The sequence below is a fragment of the Vipera berus genome, assembly GCF_964194415.1.
Source record: "Vipera berus genome assembly, chromosome: 7".
NCBI classification, from domain to species: domain Eukaryota; kingdom Metazoa; phylum Chordata; class Lepidosauria; order Squamata; family Viperidae; genus Vipera; species Vipera berus.
Genome location: NC_138209.1, coordinates 65,679,533 through 65,703,162, shown reverse-complemented (window position 1 = coordinate 65,703,162; position 23,630 = coordinate 65,679,533). Strand labels below are relative to the sequence as shown.

At 39.0% G+C, this 23,630-nt stretch overlaps 1 protein-coding gene across 4 annotated transcripts in view; it reads left to right on the top strand.

Annotated features, from left to right (window-relative positions):
• The first annotated feature begins 2,710 nt into the window (after positions 1–2,710).
• Positions 2,711–23,630, top strand: part of SPOCK3 (SPARC (osteonectin), cwcv and kazal like domains proteoglycan 3) — a 149,717-nt gene continuing 128,797 nt past the window's right edge. For 3 of the 4 annotated variants that reach the window (XM_081332498.1, XM_081332497.1, XM_081332496.1), the window contains exon 1: positions 2,711–2,997. In XM_081332498.1, coding sequence (XP_081188624.1) covers positions 2,785–2,997 — 213 coding nt within the window. In that variant the 5' untranslated portion in view covers positions 2,711–2,784. The remainder of the gene's footprint in view (positions 2,998–23,630) is intronic. The other variant, XM_081332499.1, reaches the window with a different exon arrangement.

Below are 23,630 nucleotides of genomic sequence, written 5' to 3'. Positions count from 1 at the left end.
GAGTCATAAAAGAGACGAGGTTGCCTACCCCTGGTATAGTGAATTACCAGAAGAGATGTAAAGGTAAAGGTAACGGTTCCCTTGCACATGCGTGCTAGTCATTTCCAACTCTAGGGGCCGGTGCTCATCTCTGTTTCAAAGCCAAAGAGCCAGCACTTGTCCGAGGACGTCTCCGTGGTCATGTGGCCGGCATGACTAGACGCCAAAGGCGCACGGAACACTGTTACTTTTCCACCACAGTGGTCCCTATTTTTCTACTTGCATTTTTACGTGCTTTTGAACTGCTAGGTTGGCAGAAGCTGGGACGAGTAACAGGCGCTCACTCTGTTATGCGGCACTCGGGATTCGACCCGCCAAACAGCCGACCTTCTGATCGACAAGCTCAGCGTTCTAACCCACTGAGCCACCGCGTCCCTTTTAGAAGAGATGTAGGTGATGATATTTTCTGAATGATGGCAATAGAGGAAATAATTTTAAGGCTGAGTCAGCTCCAGTTCTAGTTCAGGCAGCTGACCCTTTCCGGAAGACAGGAGTGCGCAAATTCTCTCCTCTCCTCTCCCCTTCCTTTTCCTGCCTTGCCCCTTCAAGTCAGTGCTGACTCTTGGTGAATGCCTGAACTAGTCCCTACACTTTCTTGGCAAAGATTTTCAGAAGTATTTTGCCACAGCCTTCCTAGATCACCACAGTATTATTATAATTTTCTTTCATCAACAGATGCAATGTTCCACAAGTGCTGATAGAAATGGAAAGTTGCCCCAACCGGAGCGTTCCGTAAATTGCCTCTCCATTCAGGAATCTCCTGGAACTTCCTCTCCCAGGCCTTTCCGCCCCCCCCCCCGCCCCCCAACCTTTGCCATTTTCTGGGAACAAACACCAAAGTGTGCAAGCACATACTTCCTTTCTTTTGCTTACTTTCTTGGACACTGCAGCCTAGAGGATTAGACCAGGAAGCTGAGAGGCAGAGTCCCCAATGCCTCTGCTTGCTCCGTGGTTTATCTTTCAGGACAGTGCAGAGCAGTCACCTCATCCAGGCACCCAAAGTCTGAGTTTGTATAGCACAGCACACCGGGTCTAAAAATAGCCACCAAATGTGTGGTGTCATGCGAACACAGGCTAAGGGTAAAACCTAAATTGGCAAGGGTCTATGGAAGAGGATAGGAATGGATGAAGAGCGAGGTGATTAGATGCCGCCAGTGCTTTTTTTGTAAAAGTGCCAGAACTCACACATGTCATACAACCCGCCTTGCCTATCCTACAAGGTTCTATCCAAAAAAGGTGCCGGAACTCCGTTCTGAGCGTTCTATGAGAAAAAAAGCCCTGGATGCCGCTTTGATATTACCTGGCTGAGACAAAAAAAGCGCTTGCGTTTTCTTCCCAGCTGCCCCAACCTTGGGAGCCCACAGTATAAGGGGAGTAATTAAGAAAATTGAGGTAGGGGCCACCTCTGCCTTATTTGGCATACACCATTCCATGTCTCCCCCCCCCCCAGACACACACACACACACACACACCATCACCACCAGGAGTGGCAAAGCTCAGAGGCTGATGCCAACCTGATAAATGGAAGGCGATGGGATGAACCTCCCGGGCTGCCTGGCAGGGGTTGCCTCCTTGCCCTTTTCCAGCCCTGGCTAAAAGAGCAAGGAAAAAGGCGGGGAAACGGCTTTTCGCTCTCAGGTTACCCCCCACTCCCCACCCCTCCACTCCAATCTTCAACCCAGAGCCGACATTCTTTCAAAATAAAAGCGGCCGGGCGAATCTTTCTTCTCCGTTCACCCGCCTGTCGCCTCATCGGAGCCTAGCTTGGCAGACGAACGGCCCAACCCGCAGGGGAGCCAGCCGGGGCTTCCGCCCGCCTTGCCGCTCGCCTGGAGCTTTCGCGCCGAGCGGCAGCTCAAGCAGCCGAACGGGCGGGAGGGGGGGGAGGGCCTGTGAGGCGGCGGCATCGGCGGCGGCCGGGAGAGCGCGCGCTGGGCGCAAGGACGCTGACTGGACGGCTCGCGGCGGCGGCAGCAGCAGCAGCGCCGGCGAGCGCTAGAGCAGCAGCATCTTCAAGAAGGAGATACGGCTGGCGGCAGCGAGCTGCTTTCTCAGTCGCCGGGCTCGGGGATCGGTGGCGGTGGAATTTTCAGCAAGGTGATAAGACTGGCTGGTTCTCTGCCTTTTATTATTATTATTATTATTATTATTATTATTATTATTATTATTATTATTATTATTATTATTATTATTATTATTATTATTATTATTATTATTATTATTATTTCTTGGAGATAACTGTTCTCTCTTTGAGAAGGGGGGGGGAGAAAACCCCAACTGTTCTCTCTCCCCCCCCCCCCGTTGGCTTCGCTTTTTCCGGTAGGAGATATAAGGAATATAGCCAGCCGTACCAACTGGCTGAAAAATAGCTTTTACCCGCGGGCTGTTAGGCTTTTCAATGGGACATAGTCTTATGCAGAATTGACTCGGGAGGCCGGCGTGGGGTGTAGTTGGTTCACATAGTGTGGTGGGATGGAGGGTTTGTTGTCACTGTGTGTCGGGGGGGGGAGAGCACGGGGGGGAGGCTCACCTAATCTCAATGTACACGTGTTGTACATTGACAATAAAGATTTATTTATTTATTTATTTATTTATTTATTTATTTATTTATTTATTTATTTATTTACTAGCAGCGCGCCTTCCCACCCCCTCGCCTGCCCCCAACTCGCCTTTTTTTTCTTCCTTTTTCCCCCCCTTCCTTTTGATAACCAGCCTCTTTCGTTTCTCTCTGCCCCCCCCCCCCAGATGTTCAAGGTAGCCGCTTTGGCGTGCGTGTGGGCAGCCGCTTGGTGCAATCAAGCCGCGGCGGCGGCATCGGCATCGATAGCCGCAGCGGCGACGGCGGCGGCAGCAGCCGGAGCCAGGTCAGACAGCGGGAATTTCCTGGACGATAAGCAGTGGCTGACGACTATCTCCCAGTACGACAAGGAGGTTGGGCAGTGGAACAAATTCCGAGACGTAAGTGGGAGCTGAGCTCGCCCTCCGGCTGTTCCTGGATTGCTCTCGCCTTCTGCTTTTGCCCTCCGGCGCCCCCCCCATCTTCCCCCCCCCCAGGCTGCTTACCTGGATCCGGGCTGCCGGCGCCGTTATCTTTCCGTGGGGAAGTTTTCCTTCTTGGCCTCCCTCTTTCCTTTATGAGTCTAGCAGGGTTCCCCTCCACCCACACACACACACACCTTTTGTCAATGCAGCGTTGCAGACTTGAGTTTATTTCAGGAGTAAAATTAGTCCTCAGGCACCCTATGCAGCAACCAACTTTTTTTTTTCCATTGGGGAGGCAAGCAGGGTTTGGGAGTATTAAAAAAAGAAAAGGAGGAGGGAGCCAAAAGTTGTTCTTCTTTTATATTTGTTTTACCTCGCCCTGAGTTCAAAAGTGCATCATTCTCTCCCCCCCCCACCCCGTCCCCCATCCCCCAATCTTTCTCGGTAATGTATCAAGAAGGCGGGCATCGATCCTGTGGCTTAATGGAACCGTTAAAGAAAAAAAGGGGAATGAAAAGAGACAATGCTACTTTGGGTGCAGTTCGGTGTCCCTGAATGAATAAAACCCTTGATTGATGGTGATGTGTTGAACAGCACGGAGGAAAGGGGAGAGAGAGGAAAGAAAGTAGATTGCCCATCTCTTTGCATGCTTGTGTAATAAAAGCCACGTATATGCATTGCTGAGGTCCAGGGAATGGAAACCATGCTGCAAAGATTAACCTATGCTCTTTGGTGAGATTGTCTTTCTGCAAAGTGTTGGGATGGGGATGAAAAAAGAGTATTCGGCATCTCCATGCTGCAAAAACGTGACCACCAAGCAAAAAAAATAGGCCATTTTCAGGGTGATTTTCAGGGTGGAAAAGAAGGGTTTTTCCCCCCTTTATTGGTCTAGGACAGGGGTAGGGAACCTTGGCTCTTTTGTGACTTGTGGTCTTCAACACCCAGAATTCCTGAACCAGCCATGCTGACTCAGGGAATTCTGGGAGTTGAAATCCACAAGTTATAAAAGAGCCAAGGTTGCCTATACCCCTGGTCTAGGAAGAATGGGTAGAAGAATACTTTAATCCCTTTCGATGGAAATGAGTTAAGCTTTTTGAGTCTGTCTGTTTGTCATATCCCATCATGGTGTGTGTGTATGTATATATATGTATGTATGTGTATGTGTGTATATGTATATGTATATATGTGTGTGTGTGTGTGTGTGTGTGTGTGTAATTGGTAACCGACAAGTTTTCTACTGCCACAGGACTATGTGTTTAAATGTGGGTTGTAGTGTTCAGCCTCATGGAAAAAAGTAAGTCGAGTTGAAAGCTGCACCATGCATGCATGCATGCAACAGGGTTACAGCTCATGCTGAGGAGTCAGTGTATCTTTTCTTTCCCATATCTTATTTGGCCTGTTTAGAAGGGTCAAAGCCAGGAAGTCCAGTCAGTGTGTAAAATGCTTCTCAATGAATGACAGAATTCAGAGGGGATATAAAACTGTTGTGAATTGTATATTTTTGAAATGTTTGCAATAATGCAGCTACTGAAAAGAGAAAGTGTTTTTCCCTTTTTCTTTATACTAGATTAAAACTGGAATTAAATTAATGGTTTTTGAACCATTGAAATTCTTGCTTGGAGGTTTATATGGAAGCCATAATTTAACTTGTGCAGCTTGAGCTATACATGTTTAATTGAAATTTATGCCCATAGATGTTTGCATTGGATGTAGCCTCAGACTGAATACATCCTAGGAAGAAGATAATATTTATTGTAGTAACACTTTATTCTGACTGAATTGTACGCCCTGTGTTGTTTAGAAAATAGTTTTTGGGAAAGAATTGATGTTTGTATTTTTTCTCTTTTAAAAGTACCTGTCCAAAGCCCTATAATTGTATTTATAGTTTTTACAAAGATGTACTTGGAGAAGAAGTTTGTTACTTGTATTATTTATATTTACTCTGAATAATGATGCATTCACAAAAATGATTAATGTACTTTTTCGTTGAATAGCTTGAAGATGTACAGATTCCATATCCTAGTGCACTCTGCTGATAATTTCTGTCCTTGAGACACTAATATTTTCTTAAGAGAGTTTTTATCACATTTCTTGAACATCTCCATACTGGACTCTCCTGGTTTTTCATTTGATGTTTCTGAATCCTCCAGCCAGTACTTTGGTTTCTGCTCCATAGGATGTCCGGAGCTCAAGACAGCATCAATGCAGAATCTTTGTTTGGGGGAAAGTTCAACTGACAGAAGTTTGTGTTGGCTTTTGACGAATCCTGGTAGCTACAAAAATAATGGAATATGTTATTCGATGAAAGAAAATATGAGAAAAGGGGATCTGCTTGGTTCATGTGATGAGGATAAACCTAGGCAACAGCATGGCATTCTCAAGTTTATAGTCATGGAAGATGGTGCACATTTTGTAGAAATAATTCTTCTAGCCATTTTTTTAGCTGTTTAGTTGCAGAATGTGAAATATTAATTGGAAACCTGATCTGCTACAGAGCGTCTCCTTTACTCATTAATTTCTAGGACTGTCACTTTGATTTTCTGCTTGCTACCAGGAGACAGTGAATTCGTTGGAAACTGCTTCTGAGATCTGCTTGCAATTTGCGCTTTGATATGGCCCGAGGGCTAATCAATAAAATTGTTGTTGTTGCTTCTGAGAACCAAATTAGTAGACTGGTGTTTATTATCAGTATTTTCCTTTATCTATTTTTTAAAAAGATGTTCAAATGGATTTTGTAACTTAATCTGTCATGTAATTTCCTGTTTGAGTGATATTGGAGTGCATTGGTTGTTACCTCAGTCATCACAAACTTTGTGATAGTTTGCCCTTATTTCTATCCAGACAAAAGTATCAAAATAGGATTTTAATCCATCACACTCTCTTAAAAAAATTGTTCATAAATTGGTAAACACTGATCTACCATGTTCTTACAGATAATTCAAAAATAATTGCTTGTACTTCTTAAGATGCTAATACCTTGGCACTAAGCATTCTTATTCATGAAAAGAAATGATATGGTTAAGATAGCAAATTCCTTCAATAGTTTTATCAATGTCTGGGCAACAACCAAAGCTGAACATAGTGAGTAAACATAATATGAAAACTCAGTTAAGATACTTTGTATCTTTGAAGTTACATGCTTTCCATGCTGTTTATTCTGAGCTGATGTTAATCTATGGAAGACCAAGAGCCATTGGCCAAAGAAAGATTGATGTGTATATAGACTTTTAATAGCATATAAATGGTGAGCTAATCCTATTCAAAAGTTTTAGTTGTGAATGAGTGTAAAGTCTGAAATCAAACACTGTCTAATTTACAATTGTTGGATGTTATAGTGGAGAATTAGAATGAAACTGATGTTTCACCATATATATATATATATATATATATATATATATATATATATATATATATATATATATATATATATATATATATATATATGTATGTATATATGTATGTATGCATGTATGTATGTATGATGTATGTGTGTATATATATATATATATATATATATATATATATATATATATATATTACTTTAGGGTGGTTTTTTTGCATTATGTCATGAGAATTATGTATTCATCCAAGTGCTAGGCTGTTTTGCTTCTAAACGTGTGAAATCATATTTGTTCTATGATGATTGCTAATATCCTTATAATAGATAATCTTGGATATATTTGATGTTTTAAATTTTTTTAAAAAAGCACTGGAGGAGACTTCTTCCAACTTTTGTTAAATAATTCCTTTACCTGCTTAAATTATTTAATTGAAATTAAAACTATTAAAGCTGTGGTACTCACTATACTTTTTTTACTTGAAATTAAACCCAGCTAATGTCAGTGGGGCATAAATGTGGTTTGGAATGGCTAATATGATATTCTATAAATATTTTTATAACCTTCTGTGACACAGTCATTCAGTACAGTTAGAATAACTGTCTTGGAAATGCATTAATAAATGGGTAAACATTTACTCTAATCATATTAAAATCTTCTGATAAAAGCTCCAATCTATCAGTTGTAAAACAAATGTACCAGAGTATTTTATTATTATATTAACCTATAACAAATTGATTGTTTGATTATGTGCTATCAAGTTGGTGTCAATTCTAAGTGACTAGGTTTCCTCTTTAATGATCTGTCCCTAATCTTTGTGTTTTGATCGTCCAGTGGTGGGCACCTATTGTCACTACAGTTTGGCCCATACAAATTCAACAGGTATACTTTGAAATTTTCAGATGGATGGAAAATAATCAATTATACTTGTTTAATTTCTCATTATCATGCAGCTGTTAAAGTCATTGAGCGCACATCAGAAAAAAAAGTAAGAGTCTTATTCTAATCTGGATTTATTGCAAATCTTGTACAGTATTTAAAAAAAGATTAAATAGGAAAATATGATTGAGCTCTGGAACAATAAGAAGTAGTGATGTCAGTGTGACTAATTCAGCCTTTCTACCACTTTGTGGCTTGCAGGTGTGTTCTGTTCTGCTTCAACCCTTGGCCCTTTTTGGTTGCACATAATGACTTTAGCAGTGTAAAATTTCTTGGGGAGACTGCACTAACGTAAAAGGATTATTTTGAAATGATTTAAATTCTGCTTCTAATAGCTGTTATTTTTCCTGTTGTATCCTGCATATGCAGTTTAACTTTATTCAAGTGCAGTGGTAAGTTGCATTTCAAGCATGCTTTTTGTAAAATAAAGGGAAAGCCTTTGAGGAGTACTTCTAATGTGAAAAGCAGTATTTAAAGGCTTAACTCAGGAGTTAACTGACAAGATTGATTTATGTATCACATAATGACCCCGACTTCTGGCTCATTGACTCGGCTTTCCAAAAGTGATTTAGAACACAATAGAACAGAATTGAGAGCAGTTCAGTAATAATTATTCATAACCTTAACTTATTTAAGATGTGTTGTAACTTCTCCTGGTGTACTTATTAGATTGGCATTGGGTTTCCTATGTGAATAATTAATATTATCTCCACTAAAACAAGTTCATTCCAAAGAATATTGTGTAAAACCCGTTTTGATGCTTGTTTTCACTTGTATGGAAGTGATTTAATGCTCCGTCATAAAACTTGACTTACAGAGAAATAGAGGAAAATATAGGATTTAAAGAATATATTTTGTAGGGCTGCACAAACCTCTAAGGAGTGTTGCTTACTTGAGAAAAGATGGAGCAAGGCATCTCTTTAAGGCAGGGGTCTGCAACCTTGACAACTTTACTTGTGGACCTCAGGTCCCATAGCTGGCTGAGGAATTCTGGGAGCTGAAGTCCACAAGTCTTAAAATTGTCAACGTTGCAGACCCCTGCTTTAAAGCTAAAACATTATGGGACATATGTTGAGGCACTGTGCAAAGTCGTCCTTTTGCTTGTTTGGTAACAGTGGTTATTGGGATTTTTTGCTTTGTGTACCTGATTGTCCCTCAGGGTCTCCTTTGACACTTGCAAAGCTTGGAAGACCCCCAGCTTTCTCAAGAGCTGAAGAATGTTATGAAAAAGCTGCAATATTCTTTTTTTCTTAGAATCCTGCATCTTTTACAAAAGCAAATGAGATTTCTGTTTAAGCATAGCATGTATACAGACATTTCTTTCATCATTTGTAAATATGGACATGATAAGAAACAATATGGAGTTTTTGGGAAATAAAACAAAGCAGATCTAAGCTTCACACATGATTAATAATGATCTAGATTAGATTTTAATATTTAACTATGTCAGCTGGCAAAGGGCGTCTTTCTTCCCTCCAGGTATCATCGCTTAGTATACCATCATAGTTAGTGTACTAAGTGATAGTATGCCAAATCGCTTGTTCATGAATAAGTACTGTTGACTGAATTTGTGCCCCATAGTAATCCATAAATCATAGTTTATAAATCCCAATGTTTATTTTCGACTTCACATGTCTGAACCCACCAACTGCCAGTATGACTTAATATAATGTATGCAAACTCATAGAAAGCATACAAAATTATAATCCAATTAATGGTAGAAAAGTAGAACTATTTATTGTAACCATTTCACTTGATAGTAACTTGTCTGCTTAAAATTGTCCTCTCTGAATGCTTCGCTCTTAATCGTCATGCATGCCACACATATGTTTGAATAGAAAACCATCCAGTGAAATTTCAGATGGACAAAAATCTCTAATTGAAAGGATTAAATGCTTCATCTTCAGATACTTAGGCATATATGGCTGCTTTAGAGTAAAAATCCCATGTAACTTCTTTTTTTTTTACTTTCATTCAATTATATTTCATTCTTGGAGACTGCCTGGACAATTAGTTCTGAACTTTTTTTTTAGTGTCCTGCTCATCAAACCCCTTTTTTCTTTCCAACTTATTTTTTTTAACAATAAGCCATATTCTAATAGAGTCTTTCATATGCTTAAATCATGCTTGAGGAACAATTTACAACCCACTTGCAGACAAAAAAAAAACATTATACAGATCAACCTTTATGGTTAACATGATTATTACAAGTACCCCCTATTTTAACAATGTCTTCTAACTGCTCATCTCATGTCCATAGTCTTAATCAGATATTGTTTACCTTTTGATTTATAAACTTAGTGAGTTCCTATTTGTTGTTGTAGGTAAGTGATAGAAAGTTTGGAAAAGACAGATCATGTAATGTTGATACCAACCATGTTCACATGGGTTTCTTAAAGCCCCCCCATCCACACACACACTTTTTTCACAGTTGTTTTGGGAATCCTTCTCTTTTCTACAGGACCATGCTAACTATGAAGCTTAATAGCCTGTGGAAATGTTTTATCACTTTTCCCATGACTCTCCACTCCCACAAACCCAATATTTATGTTGGCCAAAAAGACCAAACTTTGTTTTATATGAAACTTCTATTGCCAATTGTTCAGCAAAACTGAAGAAGTATGGCATTATTGTAAGAGTGGTTTTAAGTTTAAAGAAATCTTCTCTAAGGAGACACTGCTAGAAACACAAAATTTCATTGACTTTTTTTTTGAATCTTTATTTACATTTCGTGTTAAAAACACACCATACACCACCAAAGACAAAAAAAAACCATTTACAATATACAAAAAACGAAGAAATCAAAAAATTGAAAACCATTTCAAAAATTTCACATTATATCTACTTCTAAACTAACAATTATATTCCACTCATTAAGTCTCTTATAACCATTCAACTCCAAAGCTTATTCATTAACAAAGACTATATCACTTCATTTTTGACCAACCTCCAAGCCACCCTCATTTCTTTAATCTTTTATCCATCCAAATATACCATTTATTCCATGATAGAAATGCTGGTGTCTCTTCTTTACCCTTCAACTTCTTGGTCAATGTGTCTGCTTCTGCACAATCAAGTATTCTCCTAATTATAACTTCATCTGGCGGGGTATGATTTGCCTTCCAAAATTGAGCATACCCCATCCTTGCCGCCGTTAAGATATGTAAAACCAAATACCATATTTCCTTCTTAATATTTCCAGGCCTGGAGCCATGCAGATACGTCTCTGGTTTAAGATCAACTAAGCACCCTGTGATTTCTTCTATCTATTTTTGGATCCTCATCCAATATCTAACCACTTCCGGACATGTCCACCATAAGTGATAGTATGTGCCAATCCATTTACCACACTTCCAACAATTGGCCGACAATCCGGGGAACATTTTGGAAAGTCTAGCCGGAGGGAGATGCCATCTATAAAGCATTTTGTATATGTTCTCCTTATATGATGTTCTCCTTTATGATTTCCCTTCCAGTATGTTAATCAAGTCAACGAATAAAATACCATTGTCATGATAAATGACAGAGAAGTAATACTATGAGATAGCAATAAAATAATCAGCAGAAATATACAACTATAAATGTTTACTATACAATAAAATATAATTAACCACCAGATCAATGGACATTCCATTCTTTCTGCTGCTTTAGATTTATGAGGCTTGAACTAGATGATGCCGGCTTGGAGGGAGAGAAGATAACGGATTTAAAATCTGGGATTTTTAGAAAATTCTTCCATATTTGTAGACAAGTAAAACCAGTGCTTTTTTGTAAAAAAAAAAAGGTGCCAGAACTCACACATGTCATACAACCCGCCTACAAGGTTCCATCCAAAAAAGGTGCCGGAACTCCGTTCTGAGCGTTCTATGACAAAAAAAAAGCCCTGAGTAAAACTGTGTTTTTCTGGACAACACTGAATAAAAGGAAAATGTTTTTGTTAAGCTGCTACCCTAAGCAACTCAGAGTGTTACATTTTTTTCACTCTAGAATGGTTTCTAGGCTAATGGAGGTGTTTTTTTTTAATATTCCCTCATCAGTTATCTTTTCCAATGTAGATTCCAAAAGGTTTTCTTTTATGATTCCAAATGGCCTCTGATGGAAGAAGATTCTCTTTGAGTTTTGAGCAGGGATTTTAAAACATGCACTGCTCCACTATCTCTTTTATAGCTCCCAGGGCAATATTTGCTGTTGTTGTAACATGCAAATTGTAACATGCACATTGTAAAATGCCACAATATTTGACCGCTTAGTGCAGACATGTCAAACACAAGGCCTGGGGGGGGCGGATCCGGCCCGCAAAGTGGTTTCATGTGGCCCGCGAAGCCATCCTGGAAACAGTGAGGGAACGGCCCCCACTGCCTTGACCCTGGCCCAGAGACCCTCCTTCTGCCAGAGACCCTCAGATCTGTCCCACTCCTGCCCAGGCCCCCATAGTCACCCTTGATGCGAATGATGTAGAGCTGGCCACGCCCACCCAGGCCATACGCACTCTAGCCACACCTACCCAGTAGGCCACGCCCACCCAGTAGGCCATACACACTCTAGCCACACCTACCCAGTAGGCCACACCCACACAGGCCATACCCACCCGGCCCCCTGACGGCAACCGCCATGCTGATGCGGCCCTCAATGAAATTGAGTTTGACACCCCTGGCTTAGTGAATGACAGATCCATTTTTTAAAAATTCGAGTCACAGTTTATTATATTCTTGTAGTAGTCTTCAAAGTAATCATTCTTAGGTTTTTTTTCCTCCTCTGAACTAAAGTTGTACTAGCTGCTAACTTTCTCAGTTGTGTCACTTTCCTGTAGTTGCCTACAGGCTAAAGAAATCATGTATATTCTAAAAGGAACCATAAGATCAAAAATTCGTTTAGCGTTATTGACGACTCTTTTGATTCTGTGGTTGGAAATGACAAAATGAACAGCAGAGGTAACCAAGCCTGCTGTTTTCTGGCACGGTAGCTCTACTATAGATTCTTTTCTTCTCTTCAGAAACAAAACAAATCGGAGGAGAATGCCCTCTTTCCATCAATGCCTGCCAAGCAGATATAGACTTGTGAAATACTAAAACTCAGCTTTTGCTGGCAGAGTTTTTCAAACGCTTTGTGCTTTTGACATGTAATCTAAAATTCCCAGTTTATTTATCAGTTGTGCTGTTTCTAAACTGATCAACAGAGAAGAGATTCCGTAAAAGGTAAAACAAGGAGTACGTTTGAAAGCAATCCCATTCCATGTATTTATCTATAAATGTTATCATTTTGATAAATAATTGGAGTCTTGTAGAATACTTTATCAACGATTCCAAGTTTTAATGATTCTTAAACTAATTTAATTCAGTGTCAAGAGACTGAATGATAATTTCTAGGCTGGGCTATTTAAAAAAGCAAGTTAGAAAATATGTTATTTAGTGATAATTATCCATGGATAGTGTTTAGCTGAGAGAAGCTGGCTAAACTGCTGGATATTTTAAAGATAGAGAAGTATTATTATGCTGTTCTGTAAATTGGCCTTGTAAGCTCAGGTAAAGCAGATAACTGTTTTATCTTACCCTTTACTATCTTTATGTAAATCCATAATCTTCCTTAAAGTTGCCGTAGGTTATTTAGTGGATATGGCTGTACATCATTAGTTTGTCTTATGTCTTTACTCTTATTGGAATTGACTTTTGCCATCTGTGCCTAATAAACAACAGCCACTATAAATAGCTTTGCAATGGGTAGTAGCAGCAGAGTATGGGTTTTTCCCCCCCATATGAAATATATTACAACTTCAAATGTAATATGGCTTCAATACCTTTAGATTCCTAAGAATTATCTTTTTTCTTTTCTGTTTTAAATTTAATATCTGAATTGAAAGTATATTATTTATTCTTTGTTTGCTTGCCTGGTAATATTAGATTTAGAAAGCCTGATAATGGGAAATACAGAATGGGAAATGTACTCAAACAGATATTGAATTAAGGAAAGCAGCTTTGTGCATCAAATATTGTCATGAAAATAATTCAAGTTGCCAGAATCATCTTTTTTAGAGTTGAGTAATTTGCATGGAAAGGGCCTTTTTCATGAATAAATGTTCGTGATAGGGTCCATGATATGAAAAAAAAAAATTCTTGCACTAACTTCTACCTGCATTCCACACAGGATTGTGCATGCAACATTTATGTAGTCTATATTCACATTCATCTCAGGTTTTACAGTAAGCCCAGATCTTGATCCATGCAATAAAGCAGAGTCGCTACAAAACAGAGGCTGCCATTTATGATGACTGACGGAGCTAGTCGACCCGTCATTCAAATAATGTTAAACTAGAGCACTTTTTTTCATTTGGCTTCCTTTAAAAGCACATATGAAATTCAGAGATTTTGGTAGTCTTAATGCTTTTAAAAAGAAAAGAAAGAATTGGGAGATTTGAACATGCTAGAGTGAACACCTAAGGCTTTATTTAGTGGTGGGATTTAAATATGTGAACAACCGGTTCTCTGTGTGGATGCCATTTCCGGAAGTCCAGTCTGGGCCTGGGCAACGAAAAATTAGCTACCGGTTCTGCTGAACAGGTGCGAACTGGCTGAATCTCACCACTGGCTTTATCAAGAGATTCAGTTACAGAGGATCCTACAGAAGTCAAATTTCAAGCCCAGTCATGGAGTATAAATAGCATTGGTGGCTGGTGTTGACTTTTATCAGTGTCTATATGTCACTGTACTTCTCTTGGTCCTATTACAGGAAATCCTCAACCATTTAATGGTCATTCAGTGGTTCATTTAATGACCAAAGTTACAACGGCATTGAAAAACACGACTTCTGATTGTTTTTCACACTTGTGACTGTTGTAAGCATCCTCATGTTCACATGATCAAAATTCAGATGATTCATATTTATGACAGCTGCAGTGACCACCTTTCACGACATTCTGACAAGCAAAGCCAAAGGGGAAACTAGTTGAGTTTAACAACTATATTATTGTCAACTGCAGTAACTCATTTACCAATTGTGGCAAGAAAAGTCATAAAATGGGGCAAAACTTAACAGTTGTCTCACTTAGCAAGGGAAATTTTTGGCTCAATGTTGGTCAAGGACTATCTGTATATCTCTCTGTGTAGGAGAGAACATTTTCATCTTTAATTTTTGACTTAAGCTGTAGATCATGTACTATATTCCTTCATTTATTTGTTTATAAATGCTTATATTTATAAAGGTAAAGGTTCCCCCGCACATGCGTGCTAGTCATTTTGAATAATGAAGTTGGAACAGGTTTGTATCTTCTGATTTATATGGGAGGCCAGGAATTCAGTTGATGCAGAGTAACATCCTCTGTTAATGGATGTAATTTTACTATTGCACTAATAAACCTTTAGGATGAACAGTTGCTTAATGGTTGGTATATTTTGCAAGCTGAAATTAATGATCTTCATTATCCAGTAGATAACATAATTTGGCTTCCTCATTGATTCTTAAATATGATGTATTTTGAAAATTAAAGGAGCACACTAGGCTTTTTCAGCTTACTAACTAAAGGGGCCAGCAGTGCTACTGTATTTTCCCATAAGACATAGTAAATTATGACAAAAGAAGAATTACAGTTTTGTCATTTAGAAGAAGGTGCATCATGCATCTTAGCTAAGAAAACTATGCTGTATGATAAATTGATCAGTGGAACATTCTAATTCTATTTAATTCAAAGAATACTAAGACAATCATTGTACAATATAATCTGTTATATATTTTACTTTACTTACAATGCATGGCTGTGAAAGTTGGACCATAAGAAAGGCCGAGTGCCAAAGAATTGAAGCCTTTGAACTATGGTGCTGGAGAAGACTCCTGCGAGTCCCTTGGACTGCAAGGCGATCAAACCGGTCAGTTCTAGAGGAGATCAACCCTGACTGCTCTTTAGAAGGCCAGATCCTGAAGTCAAAACTCAAATACTTTGGCCACCTAATGAGAAGGAAGGACTCGCTGGAGAAGAGCCTAATGCTGGGAAAGATTGAAGGCGAGAGAAGAAGGGGACGACAGAGAATGAGGTGGCTGGATGGAGTCACTGAAGCAGTAGGCGTGAGCTTAAATGGATTCCAGAAGATGGTAGAGGACAGGAAGGCCTGAAGGAACGTTGTCCATGGAGTTGCGATGGGTCAGACATGACTTTGCAACTAACAACAAGAACAAATATTTTACTGGTAGATATGTGAGAACATGTTTTGGAGTGATGGAAAAAATATGTATGTTAGGAAGAATCAAAACTCTTAATACTTTTCAAATTATGCTTAATTGTCAGGAAAAGGTAATCAATATACTGTACCTCTGAATTATAATTTATTCTTTACCATGTTTTTAAAAACTACTTGTTTGAGAGGCATAGTCAGCTAAATATAGGCTGTGACCACAACATTTTCTTTTGCTTTCACTCTTGCTGTACAGAAGCATCTTGGAATATATTTATCTGTTGACTATGTACTGCTCTGCAGTTAGTTGAATGACTATGACTTCATGTGACTTTACCGAAGGCATGTTTTAGAGAGGTACTGTACAATCTTTGGAAAAACAGCTTCATATAGTATGTTTTTTTTTTAAAAAAATAACATAGCAGATCTGCATCACATGTGTCAGAAAATTTTGAACCTTTGTTGATACTGAACATAGAATAGAGTTGGAAGGGCTCTTGGAGGTCTTCTAGTCCAGGGCTTTTCAACCTTTTCACCCATTGTACCACTTTTAGGATATGGCAAGATCCGAGTACCACCAGTCACCTAGCAAGGTGTCAAAAACTTGATGATTCCCCCCCCCAAAAAAAGGAAAAAAGTGATGAAGTACAGGTAGTCCTTGATTTACAACAGTTTCCTTAGTGACTGATTGAAGTTACAATGGCACTGAAAAAAGTGCCCCCCAAGCTACAGCTGAGCAAGACACCTGCCTGCCCGCCCGGCAGCGCTCTTCCTCCTGTCCTTTCATTGTGAGAATTTCTGTTGAGGATTGGCAGTGGGGGTGGGGTGGGGGGAATGTTTGGTTTTTATTTTCTCCCCTCTGCTGGGTGGTTGCAGCAGGCTTTGGTCACTTCACATGACCCTGGGACACTGTGACCGTCATAAATATGAATCAGTTGCCAAGCATCTGAATGTAAATCACAAGACCCTGGAGATGCTGCAACATTCCAGTTGATCGGTGCTTCTTCCTCGGCTCAGAAGCGCCAGGATCAGCGCCGAGCTCCAGCTGGAGCCTGGTGCTGATCCTGCCGCTTCCACTGAGCCCTGACAGCCCCAAAGAAGCACTGATCCTGGGGCTTCCGCTGATCCCTGACAGCCCTGCAGCTCCAGCCATCTCTCCTCAGGCTTGTGCGGTTCAGCTCATTCCCCTCCCCCACTACTTTTCTAGGATGGTCACGTACCACCTGCCAGGTGCCAATGTACCACAGGTGGTACCTGTACCACTGGTTGAAAAGCCCTGTTCTACTCCAATCCCCTGAAGGAGACTCTATACCATTTCAGATAAATGATTATTCAGTCCTTTTTGAATGCCTCCATTGATGGAGCACACACAACTTCTGAAGACAAGCTATTCCATTGGTTGATTGCTCTCACCATTAGGAAATTTCTCCTTAGTTTTAAGTTGCTTCTCTCTTTGGTTAGTTTCCATCCATTGCTTTTCGTCTTGCCTTTTGATCCAGGATGAATCAGTGTAGTAAGAATGAGATAGGAAAGTAGTTATTTCTATTATTTCCCACTGTCCCAGTTTCTACTTTGTCACATCTAAGTTCAAATTAGTACTTGAATTAGAAGCAACAAGAAAATTTCAGGACTGTTCTGTAGAATGAGAAATTGAAAATAATATTCCCAAGTAAAGGAGTGCTAAATCATTTCCGTATTCTTGCCAAGAAAATCCTGCATATAGTCATCGGGATTTAAAATTAAGTTGGGCTGGCATCAACATCTTACCTGATATCCTGGTAGAATATACATAAGGAGATTTAAGAAACCGAATGAAAACACATCTTAGTGACAGACGCAAGCAATCAGAACCACTTGTGAATAGAATTTTATTGTTGTTTACGTACTTATATTACAAAAACCTTGCCAGACTCTCTGCTTTCCCTTAGGAAATAGGTATAGACATAAGGATTTGACCTCAGATGTTTCCTCCTCCAGAATAAACTCATGTCTCTTTACTCATTCTTTACTCATCCCCTCCTTTCAACCGGTAGTTCCACTTGCCTTTATTTGAACTCTTTCAATTGACTTGGAACTGTAATTTGAAAATATTTTAGTAATACAGGAAGAAATAAACATAAGTTTCTAATACTTTGCTACTAATGGAAACAAGATCAAAAACACAGAATATTGTGCAATGCAATTTTACACTTTAATAATATTTATTGAAATATCATTATGCCTCTATGCCTATTCTTTCTAAGAATATCTCTCTAATCACCCTTTTGCTGTTTATTACCCTTCCAAAAGAATTTTTGTAAGTCCTCGAACTTGTACATACAACTTCTTTTGCTAAGGATCGAAGAAAACCTACCTAGTGAATGCCATAAAACTTGCTGTTCCAAAGGTTCTTAATATGACCACTATAAATGGTCATTCCAAAGGTTATTAAGAAATGGGCTTGGCCGAGCTTTATGGCCATGTAGTCTACATCACAACTGTGAGCTTAGTGGGAATCCCTTGATTCTCAGCTGCTTGACTTCTAGCTATCCTCAAAAACCATGGTTCCTACAGCCCACTTACAAGAAGCACTTGTTCAAACTACATGTGGGCAGTCTCGCTTTTCTCTAAAGATTTTGCCAGTCAGAATCTACCTTTGGCTGCTGATCTCCATCATCCCTGCTCCTTCAGGATGTCTAGCTCACCACATCCTCATTGGAAATGTCAGATTCAAACACAGATTTTGAAAATAAATATATATTTCGACTGAAATCAGAAACTATGTGAAGTTTTATCTGTGAAAAATCTTTTACAATTCAGAATAAAGAAGAGATTTGGATGTTCTGCAGAGTGACAAAAAATGGAAGATTTTTGTCATCTTTGGAGTGTCCATCAGTCCATCAGCTATGGAAGAAGAGAAGAGAAATCAATTTATAAAAAATAAATTTCAACTGATTTTTGTGCTATTTTTTTATATACACTTCCTCAGAACTGATAGTTTTCATGAAAACTTTTCCCAAGCTATAGCTATATTCCAAACAATATTTGAATGCTGAAAAAAAAACAGTGCCCAAAAGGGAGATTCAAATTTCTGAGTCAAGATTGGGAGTAGATTATTTTTGTGTGTGACTCCTTTTTTTGCAAAGGTGTCAGGTTGCTTGGCTACCTAATGCCTTTGCACCTATTCTTTAGGGTACTTATCTTTAACAAAGTGGACATAGACTACACAGTTTTTGAAAGACTGCCAGATAGGACATATGGCCATTCTAGAATAAATGAAGACTGCCAGATAGGACATATGGCCATTCTAGAATAAATGAATATGTGGAAATTTGTGCTTGCTTTTGTAGAATACTGTGCCTGCTCTTGGAATGTAAGTCAGTCTGCAAACTGCAGTAATATGTTCATTGGGAACAAGAACAGGAGGAATGCTTATACTGCAATTACTGTAGCATAGAACAAATGTAATTTCTTTTACTAATTTTTTATATTATTCTTAAATAATAATGTTGTTAATGACAATTAGAAAACAAAAATAGGAGCTTAGCACATTCATATTTCACTCGACAGCTGAAGTCTTCAGATTGTCTCCCAATATTTATAAAATACAGAGAAACATATACAAACTAAACTAAAATAACTTTGATCCAATTAAGTACCGCAACAACATGAGATTTAATATAGTATTGCTATAATGTGTGATTGAAAGTTCATCTGTCTGCAGATAGGCTGGTTATATATTCAATAACCACACCTTTTGTAGACATATAATGTTATAGTTATCTATATAGTTATTCTTAGAAATTGAATACAATAAAAAAAACTTATATCTGTTTCTGTCCAAATAATAAGAACAAACCTCTGCTTGAATAAAAATATAACATTTCTGAAGGATATTTTTTTTATACGTTTACCAAGAACAGAGACAATTCATAAGTGTAGATGGGTCAGCAGCAAAAGATTGATGGAACTGTGTACTAGACATTTTACTCTGATAACAAAGTAATATCGAGTTGAATCTTAATGCCAATTATTTCCATCAGCTCTCTGATATAGTTTTCCTACTATGTAAGAGTGACTACTATTTTAAACTTTTAAAAGCTGCATTGTCATTTTAGTCTAAAGATAGAAATATTCAGTTTATATTTAGAGAAAAGCATTAAGCAAGGAAGAAGATAGTTCCTATTGAGTGACACCTATTTACCCCTTTACTTAAAACAACTGAATTTAAATGGCAAGGGTTTTTTGTTTTTTTCATTTTATACATTTATACTTTTTCCTTAGTTCCCCAGAACAGTAAGATTTTGTATGTAAATTGGTAGCTAAATAATCATTGCCACAGAATTGTTCTACCCAGTGCTTCTTTTGTAAAAGAAAAAGGTGCCGGAACTCACACATGTCATACAACCCACCTTGCCTACCCTACAAAAAAGCCCTGGTTCTACCAACCTTAATATGAGCATTGTTTCTTCCAGAAAGAAACCACTATATATAAAATAACCAACATATTACATTCTCTCATGCACTGATGATGTAACCTAGTCTGGTAATGCAATGTCCACAGGAAGAGAAACAAGTTCAGAGAATACCAAGAAGTTGACCTATGTGTCTTTGTACAAATAATTACTTCTTCTCTTTCTCTAGAGCCTAGATATCTAGACACTTTTTTGTGTTATTCCCTATTACAAATACATTATCTACAATATATTCTAGGTTTTTGTTTTAAAAACATTAGTTTTAAAACCATAGCTATCATTCTGCAACAGTATTATATCGTAGGTACACCTATAATCAAGTAAAAATCTAGTGTTGTGTTTTACCTCTAATCCTTAACCTTCCTTTAAATAATATGGCTGAAACTTGATGTGTTTCATGTAACATGGAAATATAAAGTAATATAAAGTATAAAAAATATACTTTTTTGATAATTAATACAACTGAGTCAGCAGCAGCTTACTCATCAAGTTAAAATATCCATTACGTCTTTACTTTTTAAATAGAAATAAGCTGCTCTTTTTTGTTTCTTTTTACTTTTTTTACTTATTGATTGGGAAATACAAAAGCATGAGAGGGTTTGTATGGAAAAAACAGAATGAAATCCACCAATGTAAATATAGTTAAGTGTTAAAAAGATTTATTTATTTATTTATTTATTTATTTTATTTTAATTCCATCTATATCCCGCCCTTCTCCGAAGACTCAGGGCGGCTTACAAGCTTAGCAGTAGCCTTCATTCTATGTATATGCCTGCTTATTAGGGCTTTCACACACCCCCGCAAGCGGCATTATTACAAAGTCAGCTTAATTGCCCCCAACAATCTGGGTCCTCAGATTGTCACTTGTAAAAATATTTAGAATTTGGGGGGGAGAAATAAGCTGAAATAAACATGGTGACAGGATTTATGATAAGGCAACTAAAACGATACACAGGATTATTGAAACTGTATATTTAACTGTTGTTAAGCAAATAAAATTGTCTTAATCTAATGTTTTGCAAAGAAAGATACATTGGGGAAAGGGGAAATCAAATGAAATTAACATATGGAATATAGATTATAGAAATTAATTGTTAAGGACTGTCTTATAAATGGTACCCAGACAACATTCTGTTTTATAATGATTTATGTTATGTTAAAAATTCTAATAAAGTATTTACAAAAAAAAAGAAACAAACTCAGGTCTTGAAATAGGTGGCAGAACAAAGGGTATAATTCACTTTTGTCCTCTTGTCTCTCTTGCCATAGATCCGTAGTGGTGAACCTATGGCACGCATGCCACAGGTGGCATGCAGAGCCCTCTCTGTGGGCACGCGTGCCATCGCCCCCTTCCTAAGCCTTCAGCTGGGTTTTATAAACCCTTTTTGCTTTAGGCCTCTGCCGCCATGGGCAAAAAAAAAAAGGTTCAATCTATCAATTTCCACTGCTCGCAGGAAAAAAAAAGATCTCACAAAGTTGGAATTGATTTGATTTAACTTTTTAGTCCCACCCAGTCTGCCGTTACCACTGCAGCCACGCCCACCCAATTGGCCATGCCCAACCAACACCCGATGATACATAAGTGGGATTTGGGTTGCAGTTTGGGCACTTGATCTCTAAAAGGTTCACCATCACTGCCATAGATGTTCAGGAGAATGTCTCTTTTACAGCTACTTCCTCAATCCAATAGACTGATCATTGGATGGAGATCTAATAGTAGAAGAGTGGCAGATCTGCTCTTTCCCAATCTGCCTTTGGACTTTGAGCACTTCTTTTCCCACCCCTGCCACTTCTTATGTAGACAGAACCTCTTCTTCTTTACGGCGAAGGCAGGATAGGATTTGGAAGCGCAGTCAGCAGCTCTCCAAACTGACCTACTTATGTCACTTGGCACGCTGGATCACAGCACGTTTCTCTGGCAGTGCAGATCAGCCCTTAGATATTTATAAGGAAATTGTTAGCAATAGCTGAGGACTGATGGTGTTCTGTCCCCTCCCCCTCTTTAAGTAACCTTAAAGAGGCTCAAAAGTCCAGCAGAAGCAAACGCAGGCTGAATAAACGGAAGCTGGTCTTTTAACAGTTAAACTCTTTCCCAAAGTTTGACTCATATAGCACTTTTGTAATTACTGGGCGATGTTCCAAGGTCTTTGGCAGACAGCTAGCAGCTTCAAAGTCCAGATGTAGACAGGCAGACACGTTACAAATTTCAAGAACAGTTTGTAATTACACGGTACTCAAAACGCCAACAAATTGTTCATGCCTTTCCTGCACAGCCACACCCCTTTTATACTCTGTAGGGTATGGCCCTACATCTCCCAGCCACGCCTCTTGGGACGTTGCAATAGTTGCTGCTACTGCTGATGACGTATCCTACATCTTTCTATTGCATCGAATAGGGGCTTCCCCTCGCTGTTGCCAGCCTCTGCTTGCTGTTCTGTTTCCTCCTCTATTTGGCTGGGGTCCATAGGCACGTCAGCCGCAGTCAGTTCTTGCTGACTCACCAGGGGAGTCGGCCCCTCCGGCACGTTGCTCGTGTCAGCTTCCTCCTCTTCCATATCATCCTCTGAGTCATCCTCCAAGTCAGCATGCAAAGATAAAGCACCCTCTGGGGCCGGGGTCACAACAGATGGAATGTTTCAGACTAACATGGAATAAGGCTGAATGAGAGGAGGGCGAGAAACTTCCAGAAGTCTTCCTGTTTAATCCAAGAACACTTGGATGAAAGCACGTGAATTTATATTAAATGTACATTTAATAATTTAGATTAAACGTTTTTCCAGCATTTTTCTTTATTTAACTAATTTAACCTCTTGGGCATATCTGTACTGTTTCCAAGGGCTTTCTACATAGACAGTAACTGGTTAAATCTTGCTTTGTTTTGTGAAGGTTGCTCTGTTACCCACCTGTTGATAGTTTTGCAGAAATCGATTAAGTGGAAAGATACAAATAAATCTTGAAATAACTGAAATAGAAACTGAAATCACCCAATTGTTTATTAGAAAAAAAATATTTTTTTCTAATTATGGATTTATTGGAAAAAAGTTTGAAGTGATAATAGAAGAATTGTGGCTAATAATTTTGCTTTCAAATGGAGAACGTATTTGTAGGCAACTCCAGGGATGCGGTGGCTCAGTGGGTTAGGGCGCTGAGCTTTTGTCAATCAGAAGGTCAGCAGTTTGGTGGGTCGAATCCCGAGTGCCGCATAACAGAGTGAGCGCCTGTTACTCGTCCCAGCTTCTGCCAACCTAGCAGTTTGAAAGCACGTAAAAATGCAAGTAGAAAAATAGGGACCACTACGGTGGGAAGGTAACAGCGTTCCCTGCGCCTTTGGCGTCTAGTCATGCCGGCCACATGACCACGGAGACATCCTTGGACAAGCACTGGCTCTTCGGCTTTGAAACGGAGATGAGCACCGGCCCCTAGAGTTGGAATTGACTAGCACGCAAGTGCGGGGGAACCTTTACCTTTACCTTTACCTTACCAGGTCATTAGATTCTGATTTTCTTTCTCTTGCACCTTCTGCAATTTCACATATTGTGGAAGATGCTAATTTTTATTGAGAAGGTGCAAGAATTATGCCTTTGGGTTTTGTGTAACAATTCTGTGTAACAATTACTAGCCATTGTATTATAAAATTCTGTCTTACATTTTCAGGGATTGTTGTCCCAGAAGCACTGCCTGATGTCTTCCAATTCTAGTACTAGACAGAATTTAAAGTA